At 58.6% G+C, this 15675-nt stretch overlaps 1 protein-coding gene and 1 long non-coding RNA gene across 2 annotated transcripts in view; one reads left to right on the forward strand and one right to left on the reverse strand.

The window, feature by feature from the left end:
* Positions 1-15675, forward strand: part of HCN2 (hyperpolarization activated cyclic nucleotide gated potassium and sodium channel 2) — a 20300-nt gene continuing 4625 nt past the window's right edge. The window contains exons 1-5 of the mRNA XM_061423259.1: positions 1-650; positions 9826-10249; positions 11248-11409; positions 12630-12848; positions 13935-14081. Of these exons, the coding sequence (XP_061279243.1) occupies positions 4-650; positions 9826-10249; positions 11248-11409; positions 12630-12848; positions 13935-14081 (1599 nt within the window). The 5' untranslated portion in view covers positions 1-3. The remainder of the gene's footprint in view (positions 651-9825; positions 10250-11247; positions 11410-12629; positions 12849-13934; positions 14082-15675) is intronic.
* LOC133251173 (uncharacterized) lies at positions 2697-5536 on the reverse strand. Its single transcript, XR_009737535.1, has 2 exons — positions 5232-5536; positions 2697-3098 (listed from the first exon to the last, which is right to left on the reverse strand). It is a non-coding gene; the product is annotated as an uncharacterized LOC133251173 (long non-coding RNA).

Consider the following 15675-nt stretch of genomic DNA (forward strand, 5'->3'; position numbering starts at 1 on the left):
GCCATGGACGCGCGCGGGGGCGGCGGGCGGCCCGGGGAGAGCCCGGGCGCGACCCCCGCGCCGGGGCCGCCGCCGCCGCCGCCGCCGCCCGCGGCCCCCCAGCAGCAGCCGCCGCCGCCGCCACCACCCGCGCCCCCTCCGGGGCTCGGACCGGCGCCCCCTCAGCAGGCGCCCCGGACCGAGGCGGCGCCCCCGGAGGCAGCAGATGAGAGCGGCCCGCGGGCCCGGCTCCGCAGCCGAGACAGCTCTTGCGGCCGCCCGGGCACCCCGGGCGCCGCGAGCACGGCCAAGGGCAGCCCGAACGGCGAGTGCGGGCGCGGCGAGCCGCAGTGCAGCCCCGCGGGGTCCGAGGGCCCGGCGCGGGGTCCCAAGGTGTCGTTCTCGTGCCGCGGGGCAGCCCCGGGGCCCGGGCCGGGCTCGGGCGCCGGGCCCGGGCCGGCGGACGAGGCGGGCAGCGAGGAGGCGGGCCCGGCGGGGGAGTCGCGCGGCAGCCAGGCCAGCTTCATGCAGCGCCAGTTCGGCGCGCTCCTGCAGCCGGGCGTCAACAAGTTCTCGTTGCGGATGTTCGGCAGTCAGAAGGCCGTGGAGCGCGAGCAGGAGCGCGTTAAGTCAGCGGGGGCCTGGATCATCCACCCTTACAGCGACTTCAGGTACTGTCGCTCGGAGGGCCAGCTGGCCTGCGCGGAGGGGCACAACGAGCGGACGCGCGCGGAGGCCGTCCTGGGAGCGCTTTAGAAGGGCGGGGCGGTGCGCCCCACGGGTGACCTCGGGCCCCCCTCAGTGACCTCGGGAGAGTCCGGGACCCGCCCCAGAAGGACCTGGGCGTCAAAGGCGCCGCCCTTGGAGGGGCGCTGGGAGTTGCACGCAGGCTCGTGCCATGACCCTGGCGCGCCCCCTCCCACGCAACCTGACATTCTCCGCCCTTCGAGTGGGCGCACGTCACGGGCCGCAGGACCAGGGTCTGAGCGCAGAGGGGCGGAGAGGACGAATAGAGGGGAACGTGGGCGCCAGGGAGGCGGAGGAGCGGAAGGAAGGAGGAAGGAAGGGCGCCCAGGAAGGACGCGCCCCGTAGAGGCTGGCGGAGAAAGGGTTAAGCGGACACGCCGGATCCCACGGTCTCCACCTGCGCCCCACGCCGCAGAGAGGCGCGCCCCGGGTCCCTGGGCCTGGGTGTTGCGCGAGAAGTAGATGCTGAGCGTGCTGGTATCCCACGGCCGTGTCTTCTCAGCCTTATCAGCTCTGGAGGCCGGGTGGCGTGCCCAGGTGTCGGTGGTTGGGTTGTCGATGTGGAGCCGGCTGGTGCGTGGAAAGGCTCAGAGCGAGGCTGGAGCAGGGTCATGCCGCGTTTGTTTGCAGTTCCGTTCCTGGGCGTGCGCTGTGTGGCCTGCGAGTGAGAACGATGCCTGTCACTGCAGTCCGTGTGTGTGATCAAGAGCATGTGACTGCGGGGGACGGGGGTCCTGGGGGCGCGGGCCGAGCGCTCTGGGGGGTGTGTCTGCACGGCAGATCGCGGCTGTATGTTGGGGAGAGATGGTGTGTGTGTGTGTGTGTGTGTGTGTGTGTGTGAGATGATGTGTCCCTGACTGGAGTGTGTGAGCTAGGGTGCACAGGGTCTGTGTGCCCCACTCCGCTCGCCTACTGGCTGTGGCTCCCAGGGAGGATGCGGTTTCAGCACCACGGACAGCAGTCCGGAGGCCTGCGGGTCCTCTCCTTCCGCGGGTCTCGGGTCTCCCCTCTTCTGGAGTCGGAGGTCTTTTGCTCCTGGACCCCCAGAGCTGGGAAAGGGGGCTGCGGGACTCTCCCTTTCTCTGGACGGCTGGGGAAACGGAGGCCCAGGGACACAAGTCAGGGGTAGAGACTGGAGGAAAGTCCATGATTCCAGCTCCTCACCCTTCAGACCCTCCTGGGAGGTGAGTGCAGCCTTGACTAGAGGTTTGGTTTTGGGGAGAGGCCAGGGGCAGAGGTCTCAGGGTCACGTCCTGATGGGGTGGCGGGGGGCGGCGGGGGTGCCTCTGGATGGTCCTGACCTGCCAGGGGGCTTTGCATCCTTCTGTAGATGGTTCTGGTCTGTGAAATGGGGATGGACTTGACTTCCAGGGCTCTCTGGCCCACCTGGTCCCCCTGTGAACCGGGGGCTAACACCAGCTGGCTGGAAAGCGATATGGGGGACATGTGGGCACCGGGAGGTAGCTGCAGAAAGTAGTCATTCCCCTGTCCCCTCCAGCACGTCTGTTTGCAGCTTCCCCAGGGCAGTGGGTAGCCCAAGCTTCCTCTCAGCTGCAGAAGGGATGGTGGTGCTGGGAGAAGGAGCTGGATGTCCCCATCCTTCTGCCTGTCCCACACAGTCATTCGTGTGTCCCTGGGCAGATACATTGTAAACTGGGGGTGATCAATGGGGTGGGGGCGAGGGAAGGGGCATGTGTGGCCTGTAGCTGGGACAAGGTAAGCCAGTCAAGGTAAAAACCCTAAGATCCTGCCAAGTTGGAGTGCAGCTACCCCAAATTTACACACCAGGAGAGGGGCACAAAGAGGTAAATTCACTTGCCCAAAGCCACGCAGCTAGTCCCAAGCCAGGTAGAATGGGGATTCACGCCTAGGGAGGCTAGCCTCTGAATCCACACTTTGGATTGTCAGGCACGCTGGTTTCTGGCCATGTCCTGTCCAGGCCAAGAAGAAACAAGAGGAACAAAGGCATCCTGTGTTCATGGGTGTGTGTTAGTTTTAAGAACCATTCATAGAGCAGCAGGGAGGGTCCTTGGATCTGCTTGTCCACACTTGGCTCTGTCTGTGCTGATGACCTGATGGTGCAGACACTGTCCACGCTTGTGCCCAGGTGAGCCCTGGACACGACTGAGAAGGGAAATGAGGCCAAGAGGCCAAGGCTCCCACACCAGCCCCAGGACCACTTCCTTGAGCAACAACTTTGTTCAGGTTGACCTGGCACCTGTCTGGCACGGACGACAGGACAATTCACGTTTGATGAGCTGGAACAGCTGCAGCCATGCCTCACTCCAAGGACCACGAGGGCTTCCAGGGAGAGGGAGTGTCTGCAGAGGCCTCGGGGAGGAGGGCTCTTGAGGCAGGTGACCAGACCAAGGCTTGGAGAGAGGAGTACAAAGTCTGGAACAGGCTGCGGAGGGGCTGGGGAAGTCTGCAGTGAGGCCTGAAGTCCCTGTGTATAGCCTGGAGCCCTTCCCAGGCTTCCCTGCCTCAGTTTCCCCAAATTCAAGGTGTACCCCACTTCTCTTGATCCGATTTGTGTCTGCACCACCTGTGCACTTGGAAGTGGCCTTTTCCCCCTTGATACGCTTACCGGCCTTTCACACACTCCCCCACCATGGTTTCCTGGGGCCTGGCATGCAGGGGGGCCCAGGATGATTTGGGGAGCCCATTGAGGGGCCCATGTGGGTGCCAGGTGAGGCTGAGAGTCAGGTCATGAGCCCCATTTCCTGGCAGCTTAGGACCAGCCCCAACCCTTTCTGGCATGTCTTCACTTTTTCATGGGGCTGTGGGTAACCCTAGAGCTGGCGCCTGGATACAGTCTACGAGCGTCTGTGGGGTTGGGGAGGGGAAAAGCATGTTCCAGGAACAACAGGAAGCTCTCCCACTCTGGACCATCCACTCCTTCTGCCACTTTCTTCACCTCCTCGGACGGTGATCACTTGGTGATCAAGGCAGCTGTGGTTGAGTGGGGGCCTGGGCATGTCTGGGATGGGGGGCCAGTGGCCTTATCTCCCCAGAAAGAGTATGGGCGGTGGCTTCCCAGGGCCTTTCATCCTGTTTCCAAGTCTGTAAGCTCCTCTGAGTTCTGACCTGAGTCTCTCCTGCTGCTCAATGTTCCCAAATTGTGTGCCACCAGAAGGCCTGATTTTGCAGGGAAAAGAGAAGTGGGTCCCTTTCCTGGCCCTCAGCAGAGTTCAGACAAAGCCAGGTCCTGTGGATGCTGGCCTGTATCTGTGACACCCTAGGGGACCCCAAGAGCCTGGGGTGGTAGAGGACTGGCCTGAAGATCCAATAGGACTAGAGGCCTTCTCCTGCCCCAGATGGCCCTATGGATCAGCGGGAGATCAGGATGCGTCAGCTCATGAGAATAAGCCCTGAATTATCCCAGGGGTGGTGGGGGTGGGGTGGGGTGGGGAGGGGAGGCAAGACAGGAACGGGGCTCAGAGCTTCCCTGGTTCTGAATCCAGCACTCAGAGTTGGGGGCAGTGGACATACCCATTTCCCAGGTGGAAGACCTGTGGCCCAGGCCCACCCAGCAGGGAGGAAGGGAGCTTCACTGTCCCTATAGGGGGTCGGGGCCCCTTGTCACTCTACGGGGTTCCTGCCTGAAGTTGGAGCTTCTGGTCCTTGAATTCCCTGCTTTAGATTGTCACACACCTATGCCCTGTGTCCACATCCAGGGCCTGGGCATGACCTGGGGGCTCAGGGGGAATGCTGGGAGAGTTCACTTTATATAAGCTAGCTTCCTCTGCTACTCACTTGCTCAGGAAAAACCCTGCTTCACTTCCCCCAAACACAGTGAGCACAGGCCACCCCACCTCTGCCTGAACACTACCCTCCACCCCTTCCTGGCAGGGATGTTTGTCCTTCTTACTTTAAACTCACTCTGGCCATGGCCCCCACAGCCCCACAGAGCCCGGCTCCCACACCTCTCATCGCTTTTCACCTCCCTTTATGCCCCTGCTCCAGCCCCAGACCTTCCAGCTGCCCAAAAGGCAAACTCTTTGCTGGCTGTTCCCTGGGCCCAGGGTGCAGTGCCCTGTACTTTGCCTAGCGGCCCTTCTCCATCTTCTGCCCACATGCCACTTCCTCTGAGAAGCCCTCCTGATTCATCCTGGCTAAAGCAGCCCCCCTGAAGCATCCCAGTCATTTTTCTGTCTGTGTGGAACATCCAGCTCCCCACCTGGGCTGGGGCCCCGAGGGACTGACAGGTTTGTCTGGTCACCACGTGTCCCCCTGGCCTGGCACCCAGTTGGCCCCACAGTCTGCCCTGTCTTGGGATCACCCAGGAATCCTCCCCCGGGGAGTCTCCCTTTCCAGATCACTGACACCTGCCTGGGATCTGTAACTCATGTCCAAGGGCTCAGGCCCTAATCCTCCACCACCCCACCCTCCACCCCTCCAGGCTCATCCTTAATTGCAGACCTCCAGCCCCTAATCCCCTGGGATTTGCCTGATCTGATCCATAATTCCTAGACTGCCTCCTGCCCAGTTCTTGGTTCTCCAACCTGGAACGGAGGGAGCTGCTGCCCTTGTTCACCGTGTCCATGGCCAGCAGCTTCAGGCTCCTGGGATGCCCCTACCGGCCCCTCTCCTGGTCCTGCCTGCCCGGTCCTGGAAGCACAGGCTGCTTGTCCAGTTTCCAGAGTTGAAGGGAGGGGCCTGGAGCACTGGAGATAGGAGGGTGATCACGTGGTCCCCAGCTCTGGTCCTGAGGTCTGACTGCCTGGCTTCTGTCACTTAACCGTTTCCAGCCTCGGTTTCTCCATCTGCACAAAGAAAGGCCGGAGAGCTGCTGGAGCAGGTGCTGGGCTCCCGGTGGGCCCCACTGACATCAGAACCACCTGGGAGAGGGTTCTGAGTGCTCCTGTTCACAGAGTGTTGGGGTCATTGTGCTGAGCCCCCCACTTCCTGCCCAGGAGCCCTGGCCTTGCTGTCTTTCAGGGCCCAGTTCCTATCTGGGCACAGGTGGGAACCAGGGTCTGAGTGTTTTCTCATGGGGTCTGTTTGTTCGGGAGGACTTCTCCGTACAGGGTTTAATTACCATCCCCAAAGACCCTGGGTAACTGAGGTAGCTGTGACCCCAGACCCTGAAGCCCTGACCTTGTCCTGGAAGCTCTTGGGGTCCTGGGGGGTTCCCTGGGTCCTGGTGGAAGGGGTCTCTGGGTCCCAAGGGTCCCTGGGTCCCGGGGAGTCTCTAGGTCCTGGGGGATGTCTCTGGGTCTCAGGGGTCTCTGAGTCCTGGGGATACTGGGAGGTATCTGGGTCCTGGGGGAGGTCTCTGAGTCCTGAGGAGTCTCTGGGTCCCAGGGGGGGTCCATGAGTTCTGGGGAGGACACCTCTGGGTCATGGGAGGGCATCTCTGGGTCTTTGGAGGTCTCTGAGATGGCCTACTGTAGGAGGGGCTACTGGGATTGGGCAGATAAGGCATGGAGGCTCAGAAGAGAGTGATCAGCCCTGGGGCTGCACAGCCCAAGGGGGCAGGCAGGCCCAGGAGACGTGGAGGTACAGGGGAGGGGGGCCTGGAACCTATACCCCAGGCCTCAGTCCCCTCCTCCTGCCCACCTCCAGGAGGACCGCGTTGGCTGAAAGGGATGAGGCTGAGACCCTGGGCAGCCAGGGATAGTTCTCAGTGACCAAGGGGCACTGGCCAGGGCTCAGGCCTGAAGGTGGAGTTCCTGGCAGTGTGGGCAGTAGACAGGACAGGCCCAGGGGTGGCAGGCTGGCTCTCAGGTCTCTGGCCCCGCATCCCAAGCCTGGGCCACCTCTCTGGTCTGTCAGTAGGGAAGTGTGGTGTCTGCCCACACCTGCCCCCCTACCCACACCCTGACCGCAGAACAAAAGGAGAGAATGTCTGTGATATGTCACCTGGGGAGGAGAAGCACTTCTGCTTCTGACCATTTAGACTTTCTGCCCCACCCTGGGGATTTCTAGGCCCCCCAATTTAGACTGTTTCTAACCCCCTCTCATGAGTTTCTGGGCTCTCTGGAGGTTTCTTCTTCACTGGCCTTTAGTTACTCTTTCCTACTTGCTTTGTCCTCAGGCATAAGCCCTTCGACCCCAAAACTGGGGCTGGGGGAGAAGGTCTCAATTCAGAAAGCGGGGGGGTTAGGAGCTTTGCTGTGGACATGCTGGGGGTGGAGGTAGGGAGCAGGCAGGTGAGGCCCCTCGGTCAGGTTGGGTCTTGGGTCCTGGGGGTCTCAAGGCTGAGTAGATGATGCAGATCAGAGGTCTGAGCCCTACATCTGCTCTAGATTTATGTAAAGAAGGCTTTGAACTTGGAGCAGTCCTTTGTTCTGCCCTTACCACTCACCCCAGATCATGTTGACACTTTCATCTCTAAAGGTCTCCATCTATCTCCACCCCAAGGTGGGTTTCCCAGCTGGAGTCCCCATGGCCACTGGGAGAAGCCCTCAGCACGTGTGGGTGGACAGGGCCAGGTGACCCTCAAAGCCTGCCTTTCCCTGGGCTCCTCCCAAACAGATAGAAGAAGAGACTGAGGTTCCCAGGGGCTGGAGGGACTTGCCAAGGTCACACTTGCCAGTGGGCAGAAGCCCAGACCTGGCTGTTGTCACCACCGTCTTGGACTTTGGGTCCTTTCCAGGCTTGGCTCTCACAGACCAGGCTGCTGTGAACATCTTGTTACAAATCACTTTTTAATTTTTTTCTCTTCCTCTTGGATGATTTCCTTGGGATCAGTTCCCCGAAGTGGAAGGCCTGGGTTACTGGGCAGGTGAGGTGCTATGCTGCTGCTGCTGCTGCTAAGTCGCTTCAGTCGTGTCCAACTCTGTGCGACCCCATAGACGGCAGCCCACCAGGCTTCCTCTTCCCTAACAGGGCTGCTCCCGAGAGAACCAACCCACAGTGTCTCCCAAATCAGGGTGCTCACTGTACTCAGGTCAGCACTGCTGTTTATACCTTTCTGTTAGTTTTTGCTAATTTGGGAGAGTCCCTCCAGCCCCTGGGAACCTCAGTCTCTTTCTGTCTGAGGGAGGTCCAGGAAGTGGCAGGCTTTGAGGGTTCCCTAGCCCTGTCCTGCCTGCATACACTAGAATCTTCTCCAAGAGGACTTGGGGACTCTGGCCATCATGGGGAGGGCGCCTGGCCTACCAGATGGCCCAGGACACCCACCTCAGGGTGGGCGTCTCTCCCTGCACTGTGAGAGGCAAAATCAAACAAAGGACTCTGTTCTGAATTTTAGACCATCCTTTGTCTGAATCTTGACAGGGAATGTGGCCTCAGACCCCGATCTGGGGCATCCCTTCATCGCTAAGATCCTGGTCCTCGGTGTTCTCTTGTATACATGTGTTAACATAAATACAACATAGCATTTGGCCTTTAACCATTTAAAAGCATACAGTCAAGTGACATTAAGTACATTCACAATGTTGCTCAATCACCACCTTTCATCCTTGCCAGAACATTTTCATCTTCCCAAACAGAAACTCCCTAGCCTCTGACAACCAGGAACCCACTCTCTGTGTCTGTGTATCTGCCTGTTCTGGACGTTTCCCATCAGTGGAATCACACCCCACGTGTCCTCCTGTGTCTGCTTCTCTCACTGAGTACCATGTTCTCAGGGTCCATCCACGTGGTAGCGAGTATCAGGGCTTCTCCCCTTTTTGTGGCCGAGTGATGCTCCCATGTGTGGAGGGAACACATTATGTTTATGTGTTCATCCACTGATGGATGCATGGATTGTTTCCAATTCTGGCCACTGTAAGTCGTGCCATGGTGGACACTGGTGTACAACAGTCTGTTTGAATACCTGCTTTCCATCCTTGGGTGTAGGTCCAGGACCCATGTGGAATTGCCAGGCCACATGGTAACTTTAACTTTCTGCAGCGCCGGACAGTTTTGCCTTGAGTAGTTTTGATTCCTGTTTGTTGCAGGGCTGGGCATCTTTCCATGTGGCCTTTGCTGCGTCCATCTGTCCTCACGGGTGAATGTTGAACTCAGGACACGGTGCCCGGCTGTTGAAAGATTTATTCCTCAAATGACAGGCCGTTTCGAAAGAGCATAGCATTCCCAGGTGGAATTCTGGAATTGACCTCAGGCACACATTATCAGTCCTGGGTGTGTGGGTCTGGCAGCAGAAGCAACCAGTCATCCCACTTTTAGGCATATTTATCACATGAAACATCCAAGCCTGGCCAAGTTGGGTCACTCAGGTTCCTCTGTCGCCTGGCCCTATGCTCTGCCTGCCAGGCCTTCCTCTTCCTTTCTCCCTGCCCCTGGGGCACCCCAGCCTCTTCCCTGTCTCCAGCGCCTCCCCCCCCCGCCCCCCACCCTGTACCCTGAGCGCTTTCAGAAATGGAGGGATAGCCAGTGACCCCTGCTCAACCTTCCGGTGCCCTACAGGGAAACCCAGTGGGGGTGGGGGTCCTGCACTCTGTCTGGCACCCATCCCATACCTGCAGCCACCACCCAGCCACCCAACACTCCTGGAGCCAATCCCCACCCCACCCCTCCAGCTTCTCCCTTGTCTCCTCCCTCCCTGCTCAGCCTTACTTCCTTTGGCATGCCAACCTTATGCCAGGCACATCGGACCTTTTTGGTCCCAGGAAACATTTAGTCAATTTTTGAGTGGCTATTCTAGGTCTCTGACTTCTTCAAAGAAAGACGGTCAGGCTGGGCCTGTGAGAGGAACTGGGCTGGAGGAGTCCAGGCAGCAGTAGAGTGCAATCTGGGACGTGGGAGGGCTTCCTGGAGGCAAGGTCCACACTAGCCCTGCGTGCTAAGTCACTTTAGCCATTTCCGACTCTTTGCAACCCCACGGACTATAACCCTCCAGGCTCCTCGGTCCATGAGATTCTCCAGGCAAGAATACTGCCCTCCTCCAGGGGATCTTCCCAATCTAGGGATCGAACCTGTGTCTCTTACATCCCCTGCATTGGCAGGAAGGTTCTTTACCACTAGCGCCATCTGGGAAGCCCTCACCAACTATGACCCGGGGTGGGGGCAAATTGTCAGCTTCGCTGGAGTATGCGAGTTCTGGGCTGGTCTTCAATGGTACCTGCGTGCACAATGGGGCAGGCAGAAGCGCTCAGAGGAGGGCCCCACACAAAGGCAGAGTCGTGACCCACTGCACCTCGCCCCCAGGTTCTACTGGGACTTCACCATGCTGCTCTTCATGGTGGGAAACCTCATCATCATCCCCGTGGGCATCACCTTCTTCAAGGACGAGACCACGGCCCCATGGATTGTGTTCAATGTTGTCTCGGACACATTCTTCCTCATGGACCTGGTGCTGAACTTCCGCACGGGCATTGTGATCGAGGACAACACGGAGATCATCCTGGACCCCGAGAAGATCAAGAAGAAGTACCTGCGCACGTGGTTCGTGGTGGACTTCGTATCCTCCATCCCCGTGGACTACATCTTCCTCATCGTGGAGAAAGGCATCGACTCTGAGGTCTACAAGACGGCCCGCGCCCTGCGCATCGTGCGCTTCACCAAGATCCTCAGCCTGCTGCGCCTGCTCCGCTTGTCGCGCCTCATCCGCTACATCCATCAGTGGGAGGAGGTGAGTGGCTCTGCGTGGGCTCAGGGGCGGGGCCAAGGCCATGGGCGGGGTTTTGCGGGGCTGGTGGGCAGGGGCTGTGGGGCTGGGGCACAGAGGCAAGGGTGGGGTCAGTGGGGTCGTAATGGGCTGGAACTGGGCTGGGATGTAGGGGCAGGGTTGTGATGGGCGAGGGGGTGGTGATGGGTGAGGATGCCGTTGTGATGGGACCAGGCGATGGCTACAGGAGGCACCGGCAACAAAAAGGCCGGGCCATGATGGGAGACCCTTGGCGGGGGGTGCTGCAGGGTCCAGGGGCGTACTACAATGAGAAGACAGGCGGGATTAGACACACAAGAGTAGCGGTGTCATTGAGTACACCGAGCGGAGTTACAGGAGCTGCCGAGACGGGCCTGGCAAACACGGGTGGAACCTGGGCGGATTGGGGGCGGGGAGCTAGGGGCGTGGTCACAGGAGCCCCTACCTGCTGGGGAGTGGGTTCACAGAAAGCACTGCATGAATCCTTGACACATCTGCAGCCCTTCCTTCGTTCTGCCCTGTGAGAGGCAGACTTCACAGCCCTGTTGGCAATGGGGAAACTGAGGCCCCAAGAAGTGAAGTCATGACCCTCTCTCCCAAGTTCAGACCCACTTCTGGACTCAGTGTGACCTGACTTCTGCAACCCTCGGCCACCATACGGGCTCAGTCACCAGCACTTGCCAGGATGGCGACAGGCTGCCGGGGGGGTGTGGGTGGGGACTGGGTCACTGGAAGAGGCAGTGGTCCTCAGAGAGGACACTGGGTGGCTGGCCAGGCAGAGATTTGGTGCCTGGGTGGCAGGCTGGTAAGGGGCCATGTTCTCTAGTCTAGGGCACTTCATTACCTTGAGAGGCCTATGGGGAGTGGGGGCTACAAGGAGGCAAGGGCTGCCCCTCGTTGGGGACTGCGTCTTCCCACTGCTGGAGCATGAGTAACCATGGGTCTGCCGGACACTCACGTGAGCTGCCCTGCCTCGCCCCTAGATCTTCCACATGACCTACGACCTGGCGAGCGCCGTCATGCGCATCTGCAACCTCATCAGCATGATGCTGCTCCTCTGCCACTGGGATGGCTGCCTGCAGTTCCTGGTGCCCATGCTTCAGGACTTCCCACGCAACTGCTGGGTCTCCATCAACGGCATGGTGGTGAGCCCGGCGCTCGTGTCCCTCCTGCGTGCCTGGAGCACAGGGCACCTGAAACCCCCTCTGGTGGTGAGCGCTCCTCTGGGCTGCTGTCCCAGTTGGAGCCTTGCAGGTCCGGAACTATGGAGATCCTTCGCCGTTTGAGGGCAGTAGAGCTGCTTTTGTCCCCCTCTCCCCTCTAGAAATCACGTCATCTGCTTATTGTGTTTTGTGATCCATTCCACTCTTTTATTTGCACGCATGTGTGTGCATGCTGTTGCTTAGTCATGTCTCTTTTCGACCCCCTGGAGTGCAGCCCACCAGGCTTCTCTGTCCGTGAGATTCTCCAGGCAAGAATACTGGAATGGGTTGCCATTTCCTCAAGGGGATTTTCCAAACCCAAGGATCGAACCCGCATCTCCTGCATTGGCAGGCGGACTCTTTCCCACTGAACCACCTGGGAAGCCCATTTTATTTGCACCCATGTGTTTAAATGACAATTTTATCATAGTCCTCAAATGGGAAAGTGGTATCATCGGTCTTGAGAAGTAATAAATTGGGAGATTCAGGAGCACCTATTGCTTTCTGGCTGAGACTGTTAACAAGCCTTTCTCCCCCTGGGGTGCATTTGGGGCACAGGGCAGGTGGGCATTGATGGGCGGGAGCAGTGGAGGGAAAACCCTTGGGCGCCCAGCCCAGCGCCTGGCACAGCTGCCTGGCTGAGGCAGCTCATTGTCTGGCCGGACACCCGGGCATGTGGTCCTGTTTCCTGAACGGGGCCTGCTGCCCCTCCCCTAGCTGGTTCAACTGAGGACTGGCAGGGGGTGGTGGGTTTCTTCCTGGTCCTGTCTGATGCCTCTTCCTCCCTGCCCCTCTGATCAGTTTAGTGTCCTCAGCTCACTGTCCCCAGGACTTCCCCATTCTTTGGCCTCAAAGACACTCATCAGAAGTTGTAAAGTGGTGAGGGCTCTTGAACACCCAGAGCTGGACTCTAGCTGCTCGGAGCCTGTTTCCCCAGGAATGAAGTGGGGAGGTGGCTTCATGCCGGCCCTCTGCTGAGTTGCTGTAACATGTGTACACATCACGTTGGCTGCCTGAATCTAGTTTCCCTTGGTTGACTCTGGACACAGGGAGCTGGATGCCTGGGGAAGGGTGGGCAGGCAGGGCCCTGGGGGGGGGGGGGTTGTCGAGAGGCTCCCTGGGGACTGCGAGCCCCTGCCCACCACCCACCCTTGGACTTGCAGAACCACTCATGGAGCGAGCTCTACTCCTTCGCACTGTTCAAGGCCATGAGCCACATGCTGTGCATCGGGTACGGGCGGCAGGCGCCAGAAAGCATGACGGACATCTGGCTGACCATGCTGAGCATGATCGTGGGTGCCACCTGCTACGCCATGTTCATTGGCCACGCCACCGCCCTCATCCAGTCGCTGGACTCCTCAAGGCGCCAGTACCAGGAGAAGGTCTGAGGGGGGAGGAACCCCCGAGGGTCTGGGGTCCACCCCATGTCCCTCCAGCCCCATGCGTTGTGCTCAGGATGGAGGCCAGAGGGGTAGAGGGGATGGGGACCTAAAAAGGGTCTGTGGCTGTGATCAGGACTGAACATCCCCCCCCACTCCTTGGTGGGGGGGAGCAGCTCACAGAAGGACAGTGAGAAAGCTCAGAGCCCTGAGGAAGAAGTCTAGAGGGGACACAGGGGCCAATGATGGGGAAAGGACAGGGCCAGGAGACCCCTTGGTGAGGGGTGTCTCTGGGCTGTCCCAGGAAGGGTGGGGGTGCTAGGGTTGCTCAAGGACACAAGGGAGGCCTCTGGGAAGCAAGGATGTCCTGGAACTTGGCCTCCCTGGGGCGAGGCCAATGTGGCCCCATAGACCAACACTTCCTGGAGGTCAGCATCAGTCTTCTGCCTCAGTTTCCCCTCCCTCGGGCCAAGGATGGCCCAGTTCCCCAAACCCTGCCCCACCTGTCCCTGTACTGCTACCCCAGGGCTGGCCTTGGCCCAGCAGCTGCCGCACCCCCAGCAGTGGCTCAGCAGTCAGGTCGGCCGGGTCAGCTGGGCCTGGTGCCAGGCGCCCCGGCTGTCCGGAAGCCACCAGCCTCCCACCCAAACACGAGCTGGTGCCGCCACCCGCCCGCCGTCACGGGTTCCGCTGAGCTCAGGACAGCTGTGGCTGGGCGGGGCTAGGGCGGAAGCGGGGCCCGAGCTCCCCTAGGGGTGCCACCCTGGGGACAGTAGGGCCTGGCACCCCTGACTGGTGCCCTTGCCCCCAGCCCTGTTCAGGAGGGGCTGGGCTGGCGATTTCTAAAAAGATCATCGAGGAGGGGGCCACCAAAGGGTCAGGGGTGGTGGGAGGGGTTGCCAGAAGATATTCAGGACACAGGAGTTAACTTTTACTGCCAGGGTTAAAATTATCAGGGGCATTTTAGCCATTCATCTGAAATTCAGATTCCCTGAGTGTCCCATGTTGTCGTGGTCATAAGCTGAGGCCCGCTCAGGCTGGGGCTCTGGAGCAGACACTGCTGACCCAGGCCCCCCCATCCTGTTACAGTACAAGCAAGTGGAGCAGTACATGTCCTTCCACAAGCTGCCAGCCGACTTCCGCCAGAAGATCCACGACTACTACGAGCACCGCTACCAGGGCAAGATGTTTGACGAGGACAGCATCCTCGGCGAGCTCAACGGGCCCCTGCGGGAGGTAGGGGGTTCTGAGAGAAGTGAGCTCCTGGTGATCTGTATTTGATCTTTACTTAGACATTTACATCAAGTTAAACTGGCAAAACTGGATATAGGCAGAAGATAGCCATCTTCTGTCCTGTCCCTCTACCGGGTTCCTCCGGCTCTCCATCCGTTTTCTTACAAAACCATGGACGCCTGTGGGCCTGCAGGTGTCGGCACTCCCAGCGCCCCCTCTCTGAGCCCATCCTTCGCATTGAGGGAGGAGCTCGTGGCGCCCAGAGAGGCGAGGGAGGGGCACACCCTTCGATCCCTCTGAGGGTGACACAAGGGATGCCCTGGGATCTGGTTCCCAAATGCTCAGTGAGAGGTGAGCCCCAAGGAGCTACACTCAGGTGCATTCTCTTCTTTTGGGAGAGTTTCCCTGTGATCAAGGGCTTGTGTTTCTGTGAATTGTCCGTAACTTGTTTTCCTTCGGAACTTTTGGCCTTTTTTAGAAAATTTTATTTTTAATTGAAGTATAGTTGATCCTCTGGGAAGATCCCCTGGAGGAGGTCACAGCAACCCACTCCAGTATACCTGCCTAGAGAATCCACAGAGGAGCCTGGTGGGCTACAGTCCATGGGGCTGCAAAGACTCAGACACTACTGAAGCAACTTAGCACAGCACACAGTTGATTTATAATGCTGTGTCAGTTTCTGGTGTACAGCAATGACTCATCTATCTATACACACTCTTATAGATTCTTTTCCATTATGGTTTATTACAGGTTAAGAGCTTTCTGTGCTACATAGTAGGACCTTATCTATTTTACATATAATATCTGCTAATCCCAAACTCTGCAATTACCTACCCCTTTCCCCTCTGGTAACTGTTTTGTTTTTGGCCAAACCATGAGGCTGCCAGATGGTTCCTCAACTAAGAATCAACCCAAATCTGGGCCCTTGGCAGTGACAGCATCGAGTCCTAGTCACTGGACCTGCCAGGGAATTCCCTAAAAACCTGGAGGACTTTACCTCTTGGTGATGTAGATTTCCACCCCGTGACCATTTGTCTTTTTTGAGATTTTTTTCTGACATGGACCATTTTTAGTCATCCTTGAATTTATTACACTATTGCTTCTGTGTTACGTTTTGGTTGTCTGGCCAAAAGGTGTGTGGGATCTTGGCTTCCTAACCAGGGATTCAATCTGCTGCAGCCCTGCATCAGAAGGTGAAATCTTAACCACTGGACTGCCAGGGAAGTCCCACCATTTGTCTTTAAACCTTGCTGATTGTGGTTTCTCCCCCATGTGGAATTTTTATGCTGTATACATCAGGTGCTTTGTGTATGCTTGCTGTGTACAGCAGGTATTCCATGTACGCTTGCTGCATACTGCAGGTGCTCAAACCTGACTGCTGCACACAAGTCTTCAATATCTCCTCTCTGTGTATAGCAGGCATGCAGTACATGCTCACTCTACAAAGCAGGTACCTAACACCTGCCTGCTCTACACCTAGGTTTTAGAGAAATTCTCCTGTGTCTTCTTCCGATATGTGTGGTCCCCTGTTTTGCATGTGGACCCGATGCCTTTGGAACCTGTCCTGGAACTGGTGTGAGGAAGGGTCCAGGCTCTC

This window comes from Bos javanicus, chromosome 7 (assembly GCF_032452875.1).
Source record: "Bos javanicus breed banteng chromosome 7, ARS-OSU_banteng_1.0, whole genome shotgun sequence".
NCBI classification, from domain to species: Eukaryota; Metazoa; Chordata; class Mammalia; order Artiodactyla; family Bovidae; genus Bos; species Bos javanicus.